General features: G+C 41.8%; 1 protein-coding gene across 1 annotated transcript in view; it reads right to left on the bottom strand.

Annotated features, from left to right (window-relative positions):
* Positions 1-3,116: 3,116 nt before the first annotated feature.
* The window catches only part of prmt3 (protein arginine methyltransferase 3), a 40,213-nt gene continuing 17,975 nt past the window's right edge, over positions 3,117-25,354 (bottom strand). The window contains exons 10-12 of the mRNA XM_041940125.1: positions 16,860-16,938; positions 9,559-9,746; positions 3,117-6,002 (exon numbers count right to left, since the gene is read on the bottom strand). Of these exons, the coding sequence (XP_041796059.1) occupies positions 4,116-6,002; positions 9,559-9,746; positions 16,860-16,938 (2,154 nt within the window). The 3' untranslated portion in view covers positions 3,117-4,115. The remainder of the gene's footprint in view (positions 6,003-9,558; positions 9,747-16,859; positions 16,939-25,354) is intronic.

The raw sequence follows: 25,354 nt of genomic DNA, 5'->3' as shown, positions 1-25,354 counted from the left end.
ATAGATGCCCTGAGAGAATATGTGATGCAAGTTTTAATGGAAGTTTCAGCACATATACATATCTTGTATGTGGCTTCACGGTTTTCAAAGGCACAATGTATTCACGGCGCTGAGCATGTGAGATGTAAAAGGGAGGCAAGGAAAGGAGCGATAAAAAAAAAGCAAGAGCGAGAGGATTTGTCTTGTGCGTGAATGGCGCAGACGCAGGGGTTGTGCTGTTCATTTAATGCAAGGTTAGGCAGGCTGAGCTGATGAATGGACTGTCGACAGGAGAACAAAAGCAGGCGCTCCATCACAGGACAGGAGGCGCAGCAGCTCTCCCTCACCGATCCCCGAGCACTGGTCCAGGAGCGGTTTACCCTTCACACATCCTAACCTTAACTACTACTGAGGAGCTGCAACCAGTACTGACTACAGATCAGTATCTTTATGGTAACATCAGCCTATTCCTGCAGGTCGATAATCCATCTGTAAATCTTGGGACAAGCAGGCTGGGTGAAGGAAGCGAGTATCTACAATGTGCATAAGTGATACCTCTACACAGAAACCTGCCTAACAAAAGGCAGAAACACCTGGATAAATCAAGTCCGATAGCAGGACTGAGTGATAAATCCTATGCACGAGATACAAAGTGTATGTATGCTCCTGCATATCAGCACGCCAGCTGAGGATGATCAGAGGCATGAAATAGCAGGTAGAAAGCAGGATAAAGTAGTTGCGCACCTAAAAAGCTAACAAAATGAAAACAGAAAAAGGGAAAATTACACCTCTTTAATATATGATCCCTCTGTTGAACCCCATCTGTTTAGCTGCAGCAGACTGCTAACATGACTGGACTTATATCCTAGAAATGGAAACTGGACTTTTTCAATTACAGAGCAGAAAAGACAGGAAAAATGAGAGGATGTTTACAAATCCCATTAAATTCAGTGGCCTTACCCAGGGAGCACAGGCCAGATAATAACCAACTATTGATTATCCATTAAACCAATACACCAGACAGTGCAGCAACACTGCAGAGCAACACAAAGCTGCTCCAACACAAAGAGCTTTTGTACGGACAGATCACTTCTCACGGTGCAGAGCGTCAGAGGCTGCGGTAGTGAGGCTGCTCTGTCGTTGGCAGGTTGCTGCTGGTACCACGGAGAGAAATGCAGCTCAGACACTGGAGGAATTTCAGGGGAAGGATGTCTGGGGGGGTTGATGGTGGCTGCCAGCACCTCACCAAATAGACTCATAAACCATTCTCCATGCTTTGGTGCCTGTGGCTGACCCTCACTGAGGACACACGCTTTAATTTTGCACTGTGGCTGTTGGTCAAGCTGACCTACACACCACAACTCAAAGGTTCAGCCCGGTCCAGATGAGTCATGTAATGTCTTACAAAGGACTCATTATTCTTGTCTTTCATTAAAAGTGGGCTAATTAACACTGTTCATTTTCAGTAATGAAAACAAATGAATTTGATTTTGGACAGAGATACATGAATACGGTGGAGGTGTTGCAGGTGCACATGTCCTTTGAAGACATGTTCAAATGTTATCAAATATTGTTTAAATGCTATGTTCTGAAAAACTGCTCACACAAATTACTAATATGGCCAAATACTGTCGCAAGACTTATTCAGTTCATTGTTGTAGCACCAACAAAACACTAGATGGATACGTCGTGCATTTAAGGTAATACGATTCATTTATCATATATTGTTTTTACACTTTGAGTGACGTCACACAGAGTAGAAAATTTGCAGTGAAAGTGACTCGGCATTGCAAAAAAAATGTCTAGCATCACAGTGAATGAGTTTTAATCTTCTACATGTTGCCTTCACAATCAGCAAATACTACCAGCACCGCAGTCCTGTAGGATGAACATCAAGTAGGCCAAGGTGAACATTCAGGCTTAGGGTTGGCTCCACAAAGCAAAGTAGGCCCAATGTGTAGCGACAGTACTTTTCTCTCTTTTTCTGAGGGTTTTCAGTTCTTGCAGCAGAACTACAGTACAGCTTCACACTGAGTTCAAACCCCCCCACCAAAAAAACAAACAAAGAACAAAGTAAAGGTATCACTCACTCCTCGTCATATCAAGCCTGCTAAATTTTTGTTTGGCTGAATGGAATCACATTTGCTAAAGTGAAACAGCGACCTCTCTTTCCAGAAATAATGTCCAGTGCTTACTTATAACAGCAGCTTTAAGTGCCTTTCTAGATGATCCACAGAGTGCTAATCATTAACTTTTTCATGAGTGCACTCCCAAACAGTTGAAAGACTTGATGTATATGTGTGAAACATTCAGAATAACTATGTAAAGGTTTTTTTTTAACACATTGCACCTCTTTAAGGCTTTAGTGTGAGAGGCGACAGAATGACATGGCGACAGAATGACATGGCAAGCAGGCTGTGAACATTCACTATGTTGGATGACACGTAATCCAAAGTCACATTAGCCTCACTGCTCTGATTCGATCTGAAACTCTATTAAACATCCAACTGACAAACATCCTCTTACATACAGACACGTAATCCATCAGCATGAGCTGACTGATGTCTCTGCTGTTTTTACTGCCTTGTTATTTCCACACAATGTCTCTGATAAATGACAGGTGGTCACAGTGGATGTGCAAAATTTTGTTTCAGGTCATTTTTTAGCCTTTAATGTTTAACTCTCGGGCTAAATTTGAAACAAAAAAACGTTCTGGGAAGATAAAAATCTTGTACATATTACTAACATAATGACTTTTTCTTCAAAAACCTTTTATTTGCATTTGAGATCTCAGCAACATAGCGTATAACATGCTGATCTAATATTTCTCACTCTGATTAATTCAGCCCTAATATAACAAAGGAAGTAATTGATTACTGCAGAGACACTGCGTTCTATCAGACAAATACTTCAAGTTATTTCATTTTAAGTTCATTTTGAGACTCAAACTCAAATTTTAACAACTTTGCTACCTTCTGCACAGCAGTAGCATTGCAGATATCTCAGTGTGCGAGTGGGTAGTGTCTATATGCGTGTACTTACTGTGCAGTCTGTGGTGTTTGTTATCTTCAAGCAGAAATCTGATGCAAACTCCAGCTCAGAGAGACACACTCTGTTACAGTCAATCGTCTGTTGAAAGTCAAAAACACATATTATTCTGTCCTGATAACACAGCTGGGTATTGTAGACAGATAGCGTACAATAAAGACCAAGAAGCTGATTCCAGGTTGACTGGTTTACTGAAATGTTGTCTTGTCTCTTTGATAATTTGTAAAACTGAAACACAATTAAATATACAAAATGCACAATGTTACATAAGAAAATAAGATACAAAGTCTAGATATAAACATGTTCTCTCTTACAGGGACTTATAGAAGTAGGTAATTTCTCTAATAGCTTCAAACTAAGGTAAGTATTTTCATTACAGGTTTCAACTAAGATAAGTAGGATTTTCTTCACAGGTTGCAAACTCAAAGTAAGTATATTTACAGGTTACAAAGGTAAGTATTTTCATTACAGGTTTCAACTAAGATAAGTAGGATTTTCTTCACAGGTTGCAAACTCAAAGTAAGTATATTTACAGGTTACAAAGTTTAAGGCACGTAAAACCAGGTAGGCATTACGAAATTACACTAACACATATTTAATTTACAGACAACAGCTTCTTAGCTAAGTAAACCGTTAAGCATAGCCAAATGCAGAGCTAATTAGCTTTCCCACATGCTCCATTGCACACAATACAACTGGGCTAACCAAATGACTAAGCAGTTAGCTAAGTGCCATTGTTAACGACTGCCAATTCACACCTTTTAATCGCGATCTTTTTGTAGCTTAAATATACCGTTTTTAACATTACATTCGACATTATTGTAACCTTAAACATGTATTGCAACAATTTTGAACATGAACTTACAGTTGGTTCCACTTGTAGGGTAGTACAACCAAATTTCTGGCGAACACATTTCAGACTGCTGTCATCATGGCAGATTAAACAAAGAAAGGTCATTTGCAGGAAACAGGAAGTAGGTACAATTAAAGGTGTACTAACCCAAATCGCCCACTAGAGGGAACATGACCCCACCCAATGACTGACAAGTCAGCACACTCCCCGCTTGGTATACTGTACATGTATACCACTATTTTTTCTCTATTGACATCAGTAGAACAACATCTGAGATGGGTCTAAGGTACTCCTTAACTACTCCTTGGCTAGAGGTCTTAACTGTGACCTTACGGACCTTGTTGTCTGAACTAGGAATGACCTTAACTATTCGCCCTAGAGGCCACATGTTACGCTTTGCTTGACTGTCCTTTATCAAGACAATGTCACCTTCCTGAAGTCCGGGCTTCGCAGAGGTCCACTTCCTCCGCGGTTGAAGTGTGGTCAGGTACTCTGACCGCCACCTCTTCCAGAAGGAGTCCGCCAAGCTCTGGACCTGGCGCCACTGAACCTGGCTGAGGTGATCCAGGTCGAAGTCTCCCAGGGGTGCAGGACTGACACTCGCCTTCTGGGTGAGCAGAGTGGCAGGTGAGAGGATTTCAGGTACCTCTGCATCGTTGGAGACTGGGATTAGCGGGCGTGCGTTCATGATAGCCATAACCTCGGCCATCAAAGTTGTAAGGACTTCATGAGACAGTCTTGTAGCACTGTCCCTCACAAGCAGTCCATCCAGTATGCGTCTTGCCACTCCGATTAATCTCTCCCAAGCTCCACCCATGTGTGAAGAATGGGGAGCATTGAAAGTCCATGTACATCCCTGCTCTTGCAGATAGTTCTTGATCTCAGGATCTTCAGTGTTGATTTGAAGTTCGTGGCATGCACCAATAAAATTAGTGCCTCTATCCGACCTTAAGTGCTTGACAGGTCCACGGATGGATAGGAAACGCCTCATGGCGTTGATGAAGCTTGAGGTCGACATGGACTCAATAACCTCAAGGTGCACCGCTCTGGTGCTTAGGCAAGCAAAGATGACTGCCCACCTTTTGCTCTCAGCAGCACCACCTCGTGTCCGCCGAGTGGTGACAGTCCATGGGCCAAAGACGTCGAGCCCCACGTAAGTAAAGGGCGGATCTGTTGCCAGCCTATCTGCCGGCAGATCTGACATCTTCTGTACTTCTATCCGTCCTCTCAACTTCCTACAGGTAACGCATTTGAATAGGATGCTGGAGATGAGCTTCCTACCTCCTACAATCCAAACTCCAGCGGTACGCAGTGCACCCTCTGTGAAGTGCCGACCCTGGTGCGCTACTTTGTCGTGGTAGTGTCGGACCAGGAGAGAGGTCACATGATGACCGGCTGGTAGGATTAGTGGGTGTTTCTCTTGGTCTCCCAAGTCTGCTCTGCGTATTCGACCTCCGACTCTGATCAATCCATTCTCATCGATGAAGGGGTCAAGCTTTGCAAGGGAGCTTTGACAGTGCACTGTGGAACCCTGAGTTAAGCATTTGAGCTCCTCTTCATAAACTTCCACCTGTACAGCCTTGAAAATTCTTGTCTTTGCTTGAGATCGTTCTGTGGCAAGAAGCTGGCTGCATCGATGCCATCCCTTGCAACCATCGCTGTTCTCTCCTGAGAAGGACTTGGCTACATGAACAAGAAGTGCCATACCTCTTACTAGGCTCTTCCAAGAAGAGAAGCGTTCAAATCTTTCTGAGCCAAGAGGCTGATCGGTGAGTAGGCAGGTGGCTTGTGGCCTAACTTCTTTGTCAGTGTCTGCATCAACAAGCTCAAACGTTCCAGCCTCCTCATCCTGCTCCGTGGCTGACTGCTTGCGAAACTGGGGGCCGAGCAACCAGCTGGAAGATGAAAGTTGAGCTGCTGAAAGTGGTCTGGTTCCCTGGTCTGCAGGGTTCTGGTCTGTCAAGATGTATTGCCACTGTTCTGGTTCAGTAGATCCACGAATGCGAGCTACTCGGTTAGCTACATAGGTGTAGAACCTTCGTGAACTGTTGTGAATGTAGCCGAGCACAATGCGGCTGTCAGTGAAGAACTTGACTGCCTGTAGCTCTATGTCTATCTCCGACTGGAAGTTTAAGGCACGTAAAACCAGGTAGGCATTACGAAATTACACTAACACATATTTAATTTACAGACAACAGCTTCTTAGCTAAGTAAACCGTTAAGCATAGCCAAATGCAGAGCTAATTAGCTTTCCCACATGCTCCATTGCACACAATACAACTGGGCTAACCAAATGACTAAGCAGTTAGCTAAGTGCCATTGTTAACGACTGCCAATTCACACCTTTTAATCGCGATCTTTTTGTAGCTTAAATATACCGTTTTTAACATTACATTCGACATTATTGTAACCTTAAACATGTATTGCAACAATTTTGAACATGAACTTACAGTTGGTTCCACTTGTAGGGTAGTACAACCAAATTTCTGGCGAACACATTTCAGACTGCTGTCATCATGGCAGATTAAACAAAGAAAGGTCATTTGCAGGAAACAGGAAGTAGGTACAATTAAAGGTGTACTAACCCAAATCGCCCACTAGAGGGAACATGACCCCACCCAATGACTGACAAGTCAGCACACACATGATGCATAACTTGAAACAAGATAAATACTGAAGAAAATATGACAATAAGACCTGTGATCAAGCAAAATGAAAAAGTAAAGGAGAAGAAGAAGTTAGGAAAGGAATCTGAGCAGCAATTTGCAGCTCTTTGGTCTATTTTGGCTGCAGTGTTTGTATCTACTGGCTCACTGAGGACAGAATCAGCAGTGTTACTTCTGACCCTTTACTGCATATGTTAGTATATTTTACATATACCTTAATGTTCAGTTGGAAAAATGCCATTTTGTCCTCAGCTTTTCCGAATTATACCAATTTATGTTGTTTCAGCTGAATCAGTTTGAATAAAGTGTTTTACAGCTTAATATAATATTTCCCTCCAGGCTGCTACACAGCTGCCATGGCAATGTTTTCTCTGTTTTACAGGAAACTTTATTATTACAACTTTTGATTTTATTTCCTGCATTCTGGCCACTGCTTCCAACATCAGTTATGATAACATTTCTCAAAATAGGTCCCACAGGGAAACAAGATTGGCCAGAGGATCACACAATTGAACAGTGAGTGCACCCGTAATATAGTAACTCCTGAATGGCAGGGAAAACCTTGAGTGTGCAAAAGCATGTTACTGTAAGTACATTCACATACTGGACAAAATGGTGGCTGTAATGATGTCAGTTTGGAAGCAACTGCTATAGAAGTGGCTGCTGCTGGCAACAGAAACACCAACTGAAACTTTCTGCTGTTGACAGAATCCATATACACAGCACAGGGGTGGGCGGCAAACGAGCTTTGTCACTATTACATTAAGCCACAAGATGGATTTCGGAATACTCTCATTCCCGTGATAAAAGTTTCAACATGTCAAAAACAATGTGCTTAGCTGTGGCTGCGATAATGTGCAGGTCGAGGGCTATGCATGTACTCATGGAACCGGAGTTACATCCAGTAACTACTGTGAAACTCTTAAGCTAGTTAGGCAGTTATAACGTTATGTGTGCATCAGTCCTTTTACTTTGGGCTGCGTTGAGGGAAAATACAAAGCAAAGCTCAAGGACCTGTTGAATTTGGCATTAGCATGTTCCGCGGCTAATGTGGATAGTAGCATCTATTTTAGACCCACCTGCTGGAGCATGCTGGTGTGTTTAATATTGACGGACAGTCGAGACAAACTATGTGAACATTAAACCTCATTTGAAGCCAGTTAAATAACCAGAGTAGTTTCTTGTGTCATCTCACATAGCCAGGGCTAATGTTACTTCATACTGCAACACAAGCTCAGCTTTGTTGTTACAGTAAAGCTCCCTCTGCTGCATCAGTATGTGTCTGTTGCTGCTGTATGTAAATCTACTCAGTTCACCAACTGTTATATATAATATACTTTTATGTTTTCTTTCAAATAAATGCTGTTTAGATGCCTAATCCACCACCAAGCATTATGAGGCAGGTTACTCCTTCCAAACCACATGCAGGCCTATACTAACATCAGACACACACAGAGCATCCCTTTTATTTTTATAATACCGAGATATACCGAGCAACACACGCTTTCTGAGCTGGTAAAATTATGACTCTGAACATGAAACAAATCATATAAGGCATTTTTAAAGCACTTTCAAATTATTGCAAGTTGAACATTTCTTAAGTTGAACATTCTCATCTGTTATCACTGAGAAAACTCATTTGTTTTGCAGGAATTTATAATTCCATCAAAGGGCTCTCAATTTTACGGAATAGCAGCCAGCCTTAATGGAACGTTATTGGATCGTATCAATGGGAGGCAATAGATGAGAGTCCATGTAATTTGGGCAGAGGGGCTGTCTATTTGTCACTGGAGGGGAGAAACTATCGATTAGAGGATTCAAATTCCATTATATCAAGTTCTCCCCTCATTCATCACACCCACAGATGGGTGGAGGACATGCTACTTAGCAAACAGGCCAACCGGTGAAGAAACAGAGGATGGTGTGAGAGACAAGAGGGGAAAGCATTCAGACACAGAGAGACTCAGGAGAGGTATCTGTGCTGTAGATGTTGGACTGTGTGTGTTTGTTTTATCTCTGTGTAACGTGTGTGCGCTCTCCCATCAGCCCAGCGAAAACCGCTCTATCCACAGGGGGCTGAGAGTAATGAAGTTTCCTTAAGAGGAACTTAAACAAGGATTAGACAGATCAATCACCCAGTGCTACAGCATCAGCACGAGCACACAAGCATGCGCACACACACGCACACGCGCACACACGCACACACACACACACACCTTCAGGGCCCTATCTCTCTTTCCACTCCTGCTCTCATTCTCTGTCTATAGTCTAACAACTTGGGCCCCACAAACTCAATTGCTCCTATTTGTAGCTTCCAAGTTCCTTGTACATTAGAGTCCGACTGACATATTGGTTTGCCAATACACTGCAGGTTTAGCCTCTGGCAGCAACTTTTTTTTTTTACATTTTAACATAATGGCTGGTGGTCTGTATGCCATCTTTGAGCAACAAGTGCTACACAAACCCAGGTTCAGTGTAGACTGACAAAATCACCCTTTCAAGGTAGACTGTATCCCTCGACACAGGTTGCATGTCAAGCAGCATAGAAGAGAGATTTAGTGTCATCTGCTTGTTTCATTCAAACAATTTTTAGAGGCCAAAGGGGAAGGCAAAACAGTATTTCACAGAGTTTATTTTTATGTCCCACTTCAGTAATTGTCTTGTGACCACTTATATTCATCTAGATGAAACCCTCAGGTTGAGAACCAATGCTCCATCAATATAAACAGTTATGTCAAAATATAGAGGAAGATTTTCTAAGCAGCTCATACTCTGATTTACAGTATCAGGAAAAAATACATTTAAACTACAAATTTGAATTGCTGGAAAATACCAAATCTCTAGCATTTGTTTAATGTCTTACTGTAAATTCACATCTGGTGCTTTTATCAGATCATAGATATTGGTCAAAAATATAATTTCCTTGCAGTTTCTAGTACCAGTAGTGTTACTGGATTTCCAAGCCACTACACTGTTGGTTGGATGTTGTAGAACAAAACCCATAATGTTTACCTGTATGACTGTAGGTTCAGAGATGAGCGTGTCTGCTTTCACCACTTCCACCACAGCCTCAGGCACCACAGCCTTCTTCATGCACGCCATGCTGAAGCCATAAACGTCATCCCAGAATGCAATGCGGTCCTGGTGCTTCTGCGCGTCTCCAACTGCTGCCAGGCTGATGCTACAAAGGTCTGGATAGACTGTGGAGAAGAGAGAGGAGCAGCGGGAGACAAGGATTGTTCATAACATACGGAATTAATAAGTACAATATCATCATGGCAGTCAATGTTTAACAAGTCACAGGTCAGCCTCAGGTCTGGACATTGAAAAATGACCACATTTACCAGAAATTACCAGATGTTTGACATGAAATCCTGTCTGATTTGCTTTATTCAGCTCGTTTTTCCACTCTCCGGTTTATCTGTTCCTATATGACCATACCAATAAATCTTCTCCCACTGCAATCACCCGGGCAAGTTCACCTTCCTCCTTATGTGACGTACAGTATATTTACGTTAGGAAACTGCTCTTCAGTTTGCTTTCTTATGCTAGCAGTGTGATGAAAATGCTTCATTTCACCATTAAACAATCTCATCAAGAGGAACCAGAAAAAGAAGAGTTAGCAATGTTAGCCAGCCTGCAGCCAGAAGAAGGTGCCTGTTACCCAGCCATGAAGAAGTGTCCCCTGTGAAAAGTCCACAACCAGCTGAGCTGTGTAGTTTCTGTTAATTAGCCTATAGTTTTTTTGATGGCAGTTTTATGTTGTAAAAATTGCTTTATAATTATATATTTATGTCTAGTCACAATGCACTTAAATTGAGTGTTGCTTAAACCTTCTAACAATGCACTACACATCTACAAGAAACAAGGGCACCAAGCAAATGTATCACAGTCCATATTTGTGGAGGTCACTGCATCCCAAAGTGCAGTCTGGGCGTGCTCAACCACTGCTGCCCGGTCAGCGGTGAGTGAATCCCTTAGGGGATTTATTTGGCTTTAAACAAAAGATCATTAATCATAACTAAAAAAATGGGTGGGCAAATTCTGGTTCCATAAACTTCTACTGTCAGTGCTCAGACATGCTTAATATCAACAAATTGAATGGCTTGAAAACCATCCAACAAATTTAATCAGAGAACGCCTTAACATCTTGTGGGTGTGGAGCTTTGCATCAATTTCATGAAGCTGCTGTAATGACTGTATCCATCACAAAACACAGCCTGATGACCATTTCGTCCTATTTTCATAGTTTCCAATCTGGACACTCAATGGCTGAAATGTGGACAAAGCATGTGGACACCTGAACTCAACAAACTATTGCTAAAAAAGTTGCAGGCACTGTATTGTAAGAAATACAACTGCATGAAAACATGTCTAGACCGAGATACACACAAACATATGTGTCAACGTGTCTTTTGTCCTTACAGTGTACAATAAAACCCCAAAAATGGGTCGTATCACGAATGAAAGGTTGCTTCCTGAGGCTGTGATCACCAAGAACTCGTGCATTTGCTACAGGATGGTCATGGAAGGCAGGTGTACCATGAGCCTTAAATAGCTGACATTTTGAGTCACCTCACTGGCACTCCAAGATGACTGAGTCAAATTTCTCTGCTGTGCAAATTAAATCACAACAGAGATTAAAAATGGCCACCTCATTTTCTTCTTTAAGGAGTCAAAAAAAAAAAAAGCCTCATCCCTTTTCCATTATCCCCTTTATTACTTCAGGTAGGCGTGCTAATGAAAGCTGCACAGCATCGATAATAATGTTGCTCTGCCTGCATTTGCTCGCTATTTACCAGCAACACTGATAACTACTCTTAGTGGTAAAGAAAAAGGGAAGAAAATGATCCCGGCCTAATGCAGATTCATTACTTTGTTGGAAGAGATTCTGAATTGTTGGGGTACCATGTGATTTGGAATCATTTTGGAAGCTCTGATTCTGAAGCTTGTGCCAGTGGTGAGACCAGTTAAACACATGGTTTCACAGCTGACAGTGTCTCCATCACTTTAGAGAAACTACTGCTGCACAAAATCACCCAAGCTGTATTTTGGTCAAACAAGTTTCTACACCCGCAGCCTAAAAAAAACCATTTTTCTTAGAAGATGGAAGGTGTTGGTCAGTCACAGGGGAGGGGTTTCTTCATTTTTCATTCACTGGGTTTCTTCATTTTTCACATCTTCTGAAGAGTGAACTTTGGCGGTGATTACTGTCACCCTTCATATTACATAACGCTGTCGATTGAATGAACATTATCCATGTCTTAAAATGAGCATTAAACGCGAGCCTTAATGTCTTTTCTTTGCCTTCTCACATCTGAATAGACTCCTTTGTATGGTTAATATGCTTGGTGATTAAGCCAGAGCCGAGATGCTTGAAGCCATTGGTATCCCTACTGTGAAGTAACATTAGCTAAAACAGAGGCCTGAGGCCTAAACCGGAGTTCAAAATATATTCATGGAGGATATATCAAACTTAATATTTTAACATACAACTTAATTCCACTAGTATTAATGTAAGAATCTGTCCCAATTAGAGATGTTCATAGCAGCAGAGTTGAAGGACTTCATAGAGCGTTATGTAAACAGGCTGAGTGTAGCTGGGTTATAACACTAAACGTATTATCCATACACATGACAACATACAAGGCTGCCAACTCTCACACAGACTCACGCAGTGACACAGATCTCACTCTGCACTTCTTTTCTCACACTAACTTTAAGTTTAGATGGGCTGAGGCTCAGAGCTTACAAGGTCAAGGCAGCACTTTTCACAGATGGTCCTGGAACGTATCGATCGCCATGCGTTTCAACCAAAATTGTGCAACAGCAAATCACTTCAATGTGCATTAAAGTGGAGCAGCCAATCTTAATGACTTTGCAACTAAACCACTAAGCATGAGTAGAGTAAGGCTGGAGAGACTGCGGTGTTATTGTTTGCATTGTGAGGCTTGCTATGTGTGCACTACAGTTACAGTGCACTAAGTCAGTGAATGATGGATCAATATTCAGCAGGTAAGCTCCTTCATCACTGAACAACTTGCTATCTCTGCATGTTGTCTTTTTCGGAGTGTATGTTCAATGGGGGTGTCTCACAGATTCCAATCGCTGACCACTGATTTCAGTCATATTACCCTGACAGCTAGTGTGTGCATGGTTATCTCAGTGTCCAGATGTGCCAGTGTCAAGTGCACAATAATGCCAGTAACTAGCTGGAATTAACATGGCTGCTGCTTCAGCAAGGAAGCTGCAGACTGCAGAGGGGCCAGAGAAAAACAGGTAATCAGAATATTTAGGACACTGTGGAGACATCGACCAAATTTTCAAGTCATTTAATTATTCTTCTTTTGGGAGCAACACTATTTAAAATGTAAATAATACAGCTTTGTGTCTCAATTACACTACAAACTTTTTTACAGCCACTTTTTCTCATTTTAAAACTAAAAGCCTTCCAATGAGCCTGTTTTATTTATTTTTCACGGAATGTGTGTTAGTGCTCAGAGTCACATAACCTTCGACACATTGGACCATAAAACGTGTGAATGGATGGTGACAGCTCAGTGATGGGCAACTCATGGCCTCTCATTATTAGCTGCAGCCTGCTGGTGACCCTGTGAGTGTCACCATACCTAATGACTGTGCGCACGCACGCACACACGCGCACGCACACACACACGCACACATACACATACACATACACACACACACACACACACACACACACACACACACACACACACACACACACACACACACACACACACACGCATGCAAACAGCAGATTTGTCACTTCATTTTACTCTGATTACTGAACCGAGTGAGTAATTATGAGGGCCAGGTGAGAGGGGGAGGGCTGCTGATTGGGCAGAATCGGGACAGGCCCGTCTCAGACATGCGATGATAAAGAAATGGAGACAGAGACACGAGGAGGCGAAGGACGGGGGTGCTGTGGTGTGGATGGAGAGAGAAAAAGATGAAGAAGAAGAAGAAGAAGAAGAAGAAGAAGAAGAAGAAGAAGAAGAAGAAGAAGAAGAAGAAGGGGGGCACACAGGCCTCCCCAGATTCATGGCTTTGACATCTGCGTCCTTCTCGACTCGCTGCTCACAGCCCGTTTGTCAAGCCACCCCCAACCACCCACCCACCCACCTTCTTCTCGTGCTCTTTCCATCTCCCCCATTGGTCGGCTGTGAAAGAGGGAAAGACGGTGTGGGAGGGGGCATGGGACATAACAGATCCCTTTTCCCTGGACGCTGTGCAGTGCCAGGCATGCGGGGACACATTTAAGGATGAAGGGGAGGTTAATGTAGTGGGGAGAATGAGGGAGCCGCTGTAACTCTCTACTAATGTAGCTTAAACACACATACAGCAGCAGTGCTGCAGGGCCGGACTAATAACTCAGCACAGCTGTGAGCACACACACTCAAAATCTGAAAATAAACTCAGGAAAGAAAAGTTGATAAATCTAACGTGACACGGCGACTGTACATGGATCAACACTCAATAAATGAAGTTGTGGTATGTATATCTGTGTTTTGGTTATTGCATTACGGTGCAGTCTGTCTGTACTGAAAAGCAGAAATATCTGCCTCGTAGATTTGCACATAAATGCTGCCTGGGGCATGTTTACCTCTGAACAAAAACAACAACATGGAGGAGCGTCTACTCACAGTGTCAACACAGGCAACTAGCCTCTTTTCAGTGCCTGGCACCATGTATGCGGATCTGGGCATAAGAAACACAGTGAATTTTTCAAATTGGTGACAATATGAATCTCTTACAAGGGATTGAGCTATTTGACCAATATATCAGCATTTGGTCCAACGCTGGCTGATTCCCGCCATTGTATGTTGCTACTTTAATGGTCTGCCTCCGAAGAACGAGTGCGAGCCGCTGTTCAGCCACGACTCTAAAGCAAGCAAACCCAGCACCACAGTCACATTACACACCCACCGAGCCGAAGGGGAAACGGTGTGCAAAGACCGAATATTTTCACATCCAACTTGAAAAATCATAGGTTTATTTAAACTAATCCAGAGTTGGTGATTGTTGGAAAAATGGAAAGATCAAAAAGGTTTGGTTTCATTTTGTTCTGTCAAGTTTGAATGTGTTTTTTTACCATTAGGTAACAAGGTAATCAAGCTAAGCTTAAGAGAGCTTGTGGAATGTAGCGAACTCGCAGCTCACATACGTTTCCCATGTGAAATTATCGCAATCGTGGGTTATCGGGCTCCCATATCACCCAACCCTATCCCTCACTGACCTATACTGACGATTTCCAATGAACTGAACTCAATTTCATATAATTTCACAGAGATTAGCTGCAAGAACCAATGAAACCAGAAATAGAACCAGCTAATCAGTTATCAGGGTAAGATAACATGAGAACGTGCGTACACAATGAGATGTGCAGTTATGGACAAAGTCACTTGGTTAAACCACTGTTACATGCAGGTAATCAAAATAAAAGCACAATGTATATATAAAACAGCACAGGTAAAGAATCTAATTCTATATAAACAAAAACTCTGTTGGTCAGCAAAGTAATAAATGTTGCTTTTTCATATGCATATGAAAATAATGCAAATGAAAGCTGAGTTCAATATCCTCTTTAGATGTGATACAACATAATATAAACAAAAAGAAGCCACCCTGGAGGGACATATCATTTGCGAGAATATGTAGTGAGTGTTTTACGCTGTAGAGCTTTAAAGACAATTTTCCCATTTTGATTTCATGTCGCCACATCTCAGCATCATCATAGAGGCTTTATTCTTGGTTTTGAGTGTTTTCATTTTACTTCCTGCAGAGCTGCCTGACAGGAGATCCAGTGAGAGCAGCCCGTGCTGGGAGCGTCAGGGTTAAAGGCTCATGACAAACCATACGGTCTCCTATGACCTGTCACTTTCTGCCTTACTCTGGTCACACTTTGTCCTGTCCAATCTCCCCCGCTAACAGATCTGTCTCTGTAGGCGTAGGTGTAGGTGTGGGTGTGTGTGCGAGTGTTTGTGTTTGTGTTTGTGTGTGTGTTTCTCAATGTGCGAGTGTGACCTCTCCCTACTGCCCCAAGGAGCAACTAAATGCAGTGTGGTGGAACCGTTCCTTAGTTGGGTCACATTTGACACAAACCATTAAATCTGGTCAGTGGCAGGGATGGGGCGAGCCAGGAGACTGACACACACGTACACATGCACGCACACGCACACACGCAACACACACACACACACACACACACACACACACACACACACACACACACAGACACAGACACAGACACAGACACAGACACACACACACACACACAAAGACAAAGACAAATCCACAAGAAAATGATCTTTACATATGTGTTAAACTATCATCTATATAGGATCTCATCATTTTGACTCCTGTCATCCATGTCACATCTTTTACTTTTCTTTAATGGATCATTTTACATCATTTGAAATAACTGAAATAAATAGACCATTGACCTGACAACTGAAGCTATTGGACAAATAATAAAAAAAATAGTAAACAAAACTTAAAAGTATAGAATTGTCATCGCTCGCAAAAATAAGAGCGATGAATGGACGGTAAATTAACTGTATTTATATAGCGCTTATCTAGTCTGACGACCACGCAAACCACAACACGAGCCGGCATTCATCCATTCACACAATGGTAGCTAGGCCACTTGCGCATTACGAGCAATAACACACTCACACAACAATGTACAGCATCAGGAGCAATTTGGGGTTCAGTATCTTGCCCAAGGATGTAGGCTGCCTATGTCTACATCTGACGTCAGTATCACAATGCACACTCTGACTATTTAATGGCAGAACAAACAGCTTTAACAGGGCAATAAAACACAATTTATATCCACTGTTTGTGAAGAATTGTATCCATTGTATAAATGTTTAGTTAGAAACCTTAATTAATTTGGAAAATTAACCACTGCTGAACAGTGGGATAAGATGCAGCATCTGCCAATAATTAAACCACAGCAGGTAGTGGAAATACTGTGGCACACCTTAGTTTAGTCTTTTGGCAGTTTGCTGTGTTGTCAGAGACAGTAGAGTACATTTGCTCAGCACACATGGGTGTTGTGAAGTGTTAACAAAGCAGAGCTACACCCCCAACACTCCACCCAAATATGAGTAGGACAGAGTTTGGAAGGGAGTGTTTCATCACTTTTAACCTACATTACGGAGAAATTACATGATGATGCCTGAAGAAAAACAATTTTCTGTCTAAAGCCAATTCTGACACTTGCTAACACATAAGATTCCTCTGTGCTACCTTGAATTTTGTGGTGAGGAGATGTTATGACTTACCTGAGCCCGTGTCAGCCAGGTAGAGGTCTCTGGCGTACAGGACAGAGTCCAACATGGACTCAAACAGCAAGAAATAACCCTGGAAATAAGAGAAACACACATTATCATCCTGGTATCATCTGGAACAAGTTTACTGAACGAAGGACAAAGGCAGCAGTCCTTACAGCATCATGTGGTGTCCTGACAGCTTAAGGCAGGTAATAAACGCAAGACTACAGAACCGCTAGACAATTCAATTATTTTTTGATTCAACATCACTACGTGGAAATCTGAATTAGGCGTGACTGTGAATCAAGTGATGTGCCCACGTGGTCTGCCACCCAGCATCCAGAGGTTTGACCCTGATTTGACCTCGTGTTCTGCTCCAGTAAACAGCACATTAACCGTGGTATTATTCCATTAATGCTGAAATTGAGTTTTGTCCACATCTTGTTGGCTTCGACGTGAGTGGCAGATACTGCTGACAAATGGCTTTTTCTACAAGCTAGCCCTCCAACCAGCAGATCGACCAATCATATGAGCCCGAGCTACAATACTGGCCCCTTCAATATGGTGTTTGTGCACACGGCATTTGGCCGGGTTCCAACATATGGGAGGGAATATCACCATCTGGGACAAGGAGGCGGCGCAAAACCAGTAGAGGCGTATTTTATTGTGGTTGATGACCCATATCAGTCCTTTCAAAGGTCTGACAACACTGACTGGCTCCTGCAGGACCAAACTGATGCTTTCAGATCTGTGTTTCAGGGCAAAGCAAAAATATCGAAAGCAAAAGACCTTTAGTTTCTCATCTGGATATTTGGTTCCCATCATTTTGCATCACGATGATAAACTTGTCCACATGTTTACTGTAGATCAATGAGGACTTACAGGCCTTGGTTTGGATTTCTAGTGCAGTTCTAATGAGCTGATACTCCAAACAAGACATGTTTTGGTGCTTCATTCATTCAGGAATAAATCACATTAATGTCTACTCTTCGGTTTACCCAAGGCCAAACAATGTCCATTATTCTGTACTTTGCATAGAGAAAAGAGGAAGTGCTCAAGGTAAGAAGTGGGAGTTTTCAAGGGAAGTGATGAAGGGAACACAAAAGTAGTTCACAGTTTGGACCATCAGTTCTATCAGGTGTGATAACTCACAAAACATCCCAGAACATGGCAACAGTGGTAAAAATGAGGTTCAACAGGGCAATCAGATGATCACACATATTGTAAACAAGCCGATAATTTAGCCATTTTATCTAAACAACTTTATTTGGAGGTAAAATTAAAGTGAGTGCAACGATAATGTTACCAATAATCCCCCATTGCACAGGACACACAACTACAGCAAGTGCACAATGTTACTTTAACCAATAGCCTATGCAACAAAAATAAACCCCACGTTATGATAGACCAAAGTAATAAGCAAAGGTAAAAGCACAGACAGATGTGAAAGGCATTCAGCCTGATTAAAAAGCATTTAAAAACATTATAAAGTGGTTTGTTCACAATAATACAAGCAAGAAAGTTTAGTCAACAGACTGGCCTATTTCGCGGTGTAAAATACAACCTGAGTTTGGCCTGTCTCTTCTTTTTCACTTACAACTTTTTAATTAAAAGGTCTCATTACAGATAAAGGAATCAATATGATAAAGTGCTTTATTAGTGCTATTTAAGAATATGTGGAAATTGCCTTGGACAGCTGGGCCCGTCTAAACAAGATGTCAGCGGCTCTACAGTGACACAATCTGTGAGCTCAGTATGATGAAGACAAGAAAACAAAACTTTATTGAGTTCTGTCTAAGAATTCAACATTTGCACTTTCTCTTCAGTGGAGGGAAAAAGGGACAAGGAGAGGTGAGAGGCAGAGCAGAAGATAAAGAAGGGGTATGATGGAGAGAAAGTAGAGAGGAAGAGTGGAGAGGAAGAGCGAGACAAGAGTGCTATAGAGAGAATGCAGTGGCCAGTGGAATAGTAATTCACTGAGATAAGAGCCTTATTATTCAAATAAAGACAACCTTTTATTGGAGGGAGGAGAGAAGAGCGAGCGGCAGACAAACAGGGGAAACAGCCCTGATTTATAACTCTAACTCCAAAATCGTCACCATCTCTGTCACAGGCCTGAGCTGATAATGATGACAGCGATGAAGCTGATATAACCGACTCATCCTCCGCGAGGCGATAAAGGGAAACAATCTCTCTGTTTATCGATAGTGGACCGGTCTCGAACCAAAGTCAGGCCGGCAGAGCGTCTGCTGCTGACTGCTGTGGTCCGTCTGATGTCCTTAGCAGCGGAGCAGGTCGTTTTTAAAACCCTCACACAGAGTACACTGGCCTCGTAATTTAGATCCCAATTTCACGGGACACTGCTTCACTTGAAGGAAGGAGGATATGAGAGAGAGAGAGAGATGCCTGAAAGCAGAGTCACACCTTACTTTTATCGTCAACAATGCACGATTACTGCTCCCCGCACCCAGCCCCCCCCTGCCTTCCATGTCCTCCCAGCAGCTTGTACCTCACCCCCCTAATTTATACATCCGCAGCATTAATTACCAAATTCAACCTCGACACGAAACATCAGCAGTAACAATCCATCCACATGTCGTCACTGCTGAATGATGCAGGTAATCCCGAGCGATGTGTCATCCCCAAAAGTTTAATCTAAACTGGATGATGTAGCAGTTTTGGGCTGAGACGGTTTTCAATTTTAGAGGATCAATGCACCAACAGCTACCGTAGACATCTACATGCTGTTTCTGTCACAACTTTTGTACGGTTTAACAAGTAAAGCAAAGTTGGACCTTTAATGATACAAAGGTATCTTTCAGGCCACTCAGTGTTGATATTTTACACATGAGAACACAGTGGTAAAATGTAATATCGCCCACAGTTTCATCAAACTCTGACTCAGGAATGATTCTGAAGCTTTAAAGTGTAATAAAAATGCTACCATAGCTCCACATTTCTTTTTAAATGCTGCAGGACAGCATAAAGCTGCGTCATCCCTTCATGTTCTATCTTTGTCCAACCAGTGAAGATTGTGATTTAAGTGATTTTGGACATTTTGGACTCCAGCTGCAGCACCCACACTTGCTCTGTGTGTAGAATATTTTAAATGCTAAAAGCAAATAAGACAGAGTGAGAAAACAAGTTTGATCAATCTGCTCGGCGAACAGTTCAACCTTCAACCAAAAGAGCAGTTTGGTGTAGTTGGTGTAGGTTTGGAGGCCTACAGTACAAGAGGAGTCAAATATTTCTGAGAAGAAAAGATCAACTGAGACTAAACAACTGTGCCTGTTACACCACAACCTGTATGCATACCGTTTCATGTAGCACTGAGTCCCAAACCCCGTGTCCAAAACAGAGATAGCAACATGTTTAGCCTAGGTTAGCACAAAGAATGGAAGCAGGCATAAATAGCTAGCCCACGTCAAACATCTTCATACTTTTACATACTTCAGCGACACACATACACAACACGTACGACACCTTTGGATTTGTTGGAAGGCGAGCTACGCTAGCAGTTTTCTCTGGCTTCTAGTTTACTTTCTAAGCTAGGCTAAACAGATCGTGAGTACCCCTGTATTGAACGTACAGAGATGAAACTGATATTGATCATCAAAAAGGCATTTCAAAATACTGAAGTATTCCTTTAAAGGTTACGGCCAGAAGGATCTCGATTTATCTGTTGTTGTTGACATGTTTGTTGAACACATCTCATTTTAGTTGTTCAACATCTTCAGGTGAGAACTGCACCAAGACAAAAAAAAAGCTTCAGCTGTCTGCCTAACTTGACTTTCTTGATTTGTGTTTAGAAAAACAAGACAAAATATGAACACCAGACTGATTTATGACCTTTTTTTGACACCATTTCCACCAATCGACTTATCGGTCTAAGGGCTCAGAGACACAGACGGGCAGAGGTGTTAGTGTGAGGAAACAGCTCGGTTTACTGTCAGGCAGCCAGGTTGGTGCAGGCCATGCTCTGCAGTATAGTCACTGTGCATTTCCATAAAAGAGACTAATGAAAACCTAATGAGAATGGGCTGGAGCAGCTTATACACATTAACAAAATTAGCATATAAAACACATTCCCCTGAGTGGGCCATCACACACACTCACATACAAATCTACTTATGCACCAATACACACACACACCAAGGAAAAATGGCAAATGCACTTTTACAGCTGTGTTAGGTATGTCAAGAATTTTAGCCTTTCCATTGAGTTGTCACTGCCCTTAACTGCCCTCTTTTAATGAATACTGTAAAGCACTCTGAGCTGCATTTTATGTATTAAAAGTGCAATACAAAGTTATTACTATTAATACAGGGGTTACTTTTATGATTACTCCGGGAATGTTTTCCTGTCTTTAGCTGCTGGAGGCAAATTGGGAGGAAAAAAAGGCTTTGTGAGCTACAATTTTCAGATTTTCATGTGCATCAACCCTGAGGAGACCGAGTGGCTGTCAATTACAGGTACCAAGAGGCGTTTTGGTACAAAATCTGCATCAGCAGTTTACACTTTCCTCCGCCCTCCAGTACCTCCTCTCTCCTTCTGCATTCAACATACGTCTTCCTCAATTACTGCAGATCATCATCACTTCCAGTCCCACGAGGGCCACGGCAAAATAAAGGAGATGGTGTGCATGCATGAATGTGTGTGTGTTTCTGGATGTGTGTTGGTGTTGGTGTGTGAGAGTACTTCCATGCTTCACTGAATACTGGAGGCAGCACCTCTACATCAACAAGCCTCTCCTACACTACTCTATGATCAGATGACACCAAATTAGCATAAACATATCACACACATCGATGTAATAGATTTTAGTGTGTTAACGCTTGGTGATTGTACACCTTGCAGGTTCCAATATTAGCTTAATTTCCATTTAAAGGCACGCAAATGAGAGATAGAGGGGAACGATGGTGTAACACCAGAGTAATTTGCAGTATAGCTACAAGGTTATTAGAAGCAGTGGCTCTTCTGAAGTCATGTGTTTTGACAAGATGTTATAATTTACATGGCCAGTAAAACATTTCAATTATGTCTGCAAATAATTTGAAAGAAAATGGCATATTTTCACTTTAGACAAAGTCTCTTTGTTATTACGCAGTGTAAGATTTGATGTGGTTTAAAGGATGCATCCATTGTCCTAATCTTTGTCCAATTTCATGCTGCAAAATTTTGATCTGTCAGAGTGAAAAAGACTTTTAAAGGTGTGTTCAGACCGAATGCTAAGTGAATTTTTACCAGGCATTATTTTTAAAAACTTGCTCTCTGGAGTTTTTGGCATTCCTTCGCTGTTCTAGGGTACAAACATTAGCTGTAAACTAGCTAGCAATATATGCAGCAGCCATTACCCAGCCTATATATGACTTGCGCGTGACCCAGCGTCTGACTTGTTGTACAACTCAAGAGCATCTCTAGTTCTTTCAATCAATTTCTTTTAGTCTCTCTACTTTTAAGCCTTAAGTTCTGAGTCATTATTCAGATTTCTTGCTGTTTAGCTTGTGCACTTGGCCTCAATTTGCGCCGCCAAGGAATTTGGTTCTATTTATGTCCACTCATGTCACTTCATTGGCTTTTCAGTACAAGCAATCTGGCTTTGTCTAAAACGCACTTCACATTTAGCCTAACCACGATTTCGAGGTTTCTGGTAATTATTTTTTGGAATTAAGGGGTTTATTTCAACCAAAGCTGAGTTGGAGGTGACTGCTGAAACAGAGAAAAGAGGAACCAACAAGGTTTTGGTGAGTTTTATTTCAATAAATAAATGACTGTTTCTGTGAATGGAGTCTGGTGGCTGTTTCTGGTTAAACAAAAAGGCTTGTCTCTGCAGGGGTCCTTTCTATGATGTTTTCAGAAACAGAATATCAATCTGAGCCTGTCAGTGGCAAAAAACAAGCACTTCTACTGGACACAGTCTGAAGGTGCACATACATTGCAGAATGTATCGCGGCTGCAACGCTCTCACTCAATACTGGACCAATTTCAGAAAAAGTTGTGCAGATTAGTCACTTAGATACAACATGGGAGATAGGATCCAGAAACACAGATAATATTTGTCTAGAATTTCTCCCATTTGTTGGGGACAATGAAATCCTCCAGAACATGTGAACAGGCACCTGATGGAAACTTTAAACATCTTTAAACAGCATTTAGCTCATTCTGGGACACTTAAACTCTCCACATAAAGAAAAGGCTCTTTTTAAAAAGCGACTTGTGACCCTGGTGAAACAGACAGGAACCATTCAATAAAAGGGGGCTGTGGAATACTGTCTGACTTACTCTTTAGGTTTAGCAGCTCTTTACAACAAATAAACGAATAAAGTGAGCACAACATTATTAAATACCTTGTTTTTACAGGTTGTTGGTAGCTGTAATTAGGAGAGAACCTCGGTCATGTCTGCAGTGGATGTCATGACCAGATAATCTTTCCAAACATGTGAATCTACTGTTTCATTTTGGGAACGGCACTTTTACATAGACACGCATTTGGTTTTAAGGTCAAAGTCAAAGTCAGCAGCGTTCAAGTAAAGCAATGTTTGCCTTTGTGTGCCTTCGCCTTTGAGAAATAAAAACTTATCACTGTGAATTCACACATACACTATAAAAATCCTAATATACTTGTATTTGGCAGCGTACTTGTCCAAGCATTCACAGGCCGTTATTAAATTCATCATTTTAAGGGAACAAGGAGGCCATTTCTCTCCACAAAAACAGTGTCAGCTGAGTGATGCAGGATTATGGCTTTGGGTTTATGAGGATGTCTGTTTGAGGGATACATCAGGTCGTCAGGTTCATGTTCTGCATGTCGCAGCATTAATCAAACAACAGGGTAGTTGCACCTTTCCTTCGGATGTCTTGACCAGACGACAGAAATGCAACATTGCATTATAGATACACACAGTATACATTATTGTACTGAATTGCATTGTGTCTTTACATACCGCCCTGCTCATATTAAATAGCTGCATATATGGCCATATGCGTATGGTTCACTAGGCGGGAGGTGAAGGGGGAAAAACAGACACATAAAAACAGATGGGTGGTCTATTGACACATTTATGAAAATATAAGCCTGAGAAATGCATGACTGATTAATGAATAGAAATGCTTTAGAAATCCTTCTCCAGCAGGAGGAAACATGTTTTGATGCATCAAAGGATACAATTTGGGTGAAAATAAGTTTAATTAAACATGCATCTTTTACAAAAAAACATCTTTAAATTAAAATCACTAAATAGGTGAAAAACTGTAAAATTCATTCATTTTCTAAAAACATATAATCAGCAGCTCATTTGCATTTTCTTGCTAATTTTACATGGTCATCTGTTCCAAATAACCAGGATATATTCTGTACTGCATGTGGACATAATTTACTGTAAAAAAAAAACAAAAAACAGTGTCTTGTATATGCTTCATTTTTTGGTGTGTCTGGCCATGAAATCTGGATGAAAATCTGCTTAAACTCTGTATCTTAATAAAACCTGTGTATTTTTGGTGGAAGTCTGTCAAAAATGAAAACGATTCTCCTTACACTGTACATATCAAATGACCTGGTCCACACCGCAGCACCAAAAACCTGCCAAATAGCTACAAATTGGATGTGTTAGTGTGATTGGAATTTTTGTTATACTGGCAGCTGGCTGAAAACCGCTTCCTGAAGGTCTTGTGGAAGTAAGTACAGCTAATAAATCCTCATTAGAACATGGACACACCTGTGGCGCTGCCACCGTGTGTGTGTGCAGTTTTGTGCATCTACTATACTGCATCTGAGTCTCGTCTTTCTGTGTGTGTGTGTGTGTGTGTGTGTGTGTGTGTGTGGGAGCGTGTACTTGTGACTGACAGTCAGTCAGACTGAAGGACAGGATGACTGATGACGACCGCCCTCTTCTCGGGCAGGTGAGTTTCCCAGCACTGATAATGAGGCTAAAGAGGAAGAGCTGTCATTAATTTGACTTCACACCTCTATCGCACATACTGATTCGGACTTTGTGTGCTTGTGTGTGTATGAGTGTGTGCCAGAGCCAAACTATGTTCGCCTCAAGGGAAAATATCAAAGCTGTGGGCACAAAGAAATCCTCCACAGCGGAGAAGTTCCACAGAGCTCTTTGATGCTTTTCTTGTTCAGGGTTTCTTTCACATTTTAATGAAACAGACTGAAAACTCGCCGTTGCTGAGGACCAATTTGACATTCTGTTGGAGTTTCATCAAGGTGAGTTACCACATACCTCAAAAAGCTCACTATTCAGGGACACTGGCCTTCATCTCTGTATACAAACTGTTATTTAGAAGATAATATATAACACAGGCTCAGCATCCACAGTAAAAGGATACATATTTCTTCAAGGAAACGTCAACACTTAGTTTCCATCATAGTTTTCTGTATCATCAGATTGTGTTCAATGCGTCTCATGAGTTATTTTGGAATGAAGGTGAGAAAGAAAGACGGAGAGAGCTTTATGTATGTGGTACACAGATGATCTGAGTAACTTCGTGCAGTGTGTAAC

The sequence above is a fragment of the Chelmon rostratus genome, chromosome 1 (genome assembly GCF_017976325.1).
Source record: "Chelmon rostratus isolate fCheRos1 chromosome 1, fCheRos1.pri, whole genome shotgun sequence".
Taxonomy (NCBI): domain Eukaryota; kingdom Metazoa; phylum Chordata; class Actinopteri; order Chaetodontiformes; family Chaetodontidae; genus Chelmon; species Chelmon rostratus.
This window is presented reverse-complemented; position numbering and strand designations above follow the sequence as displayed.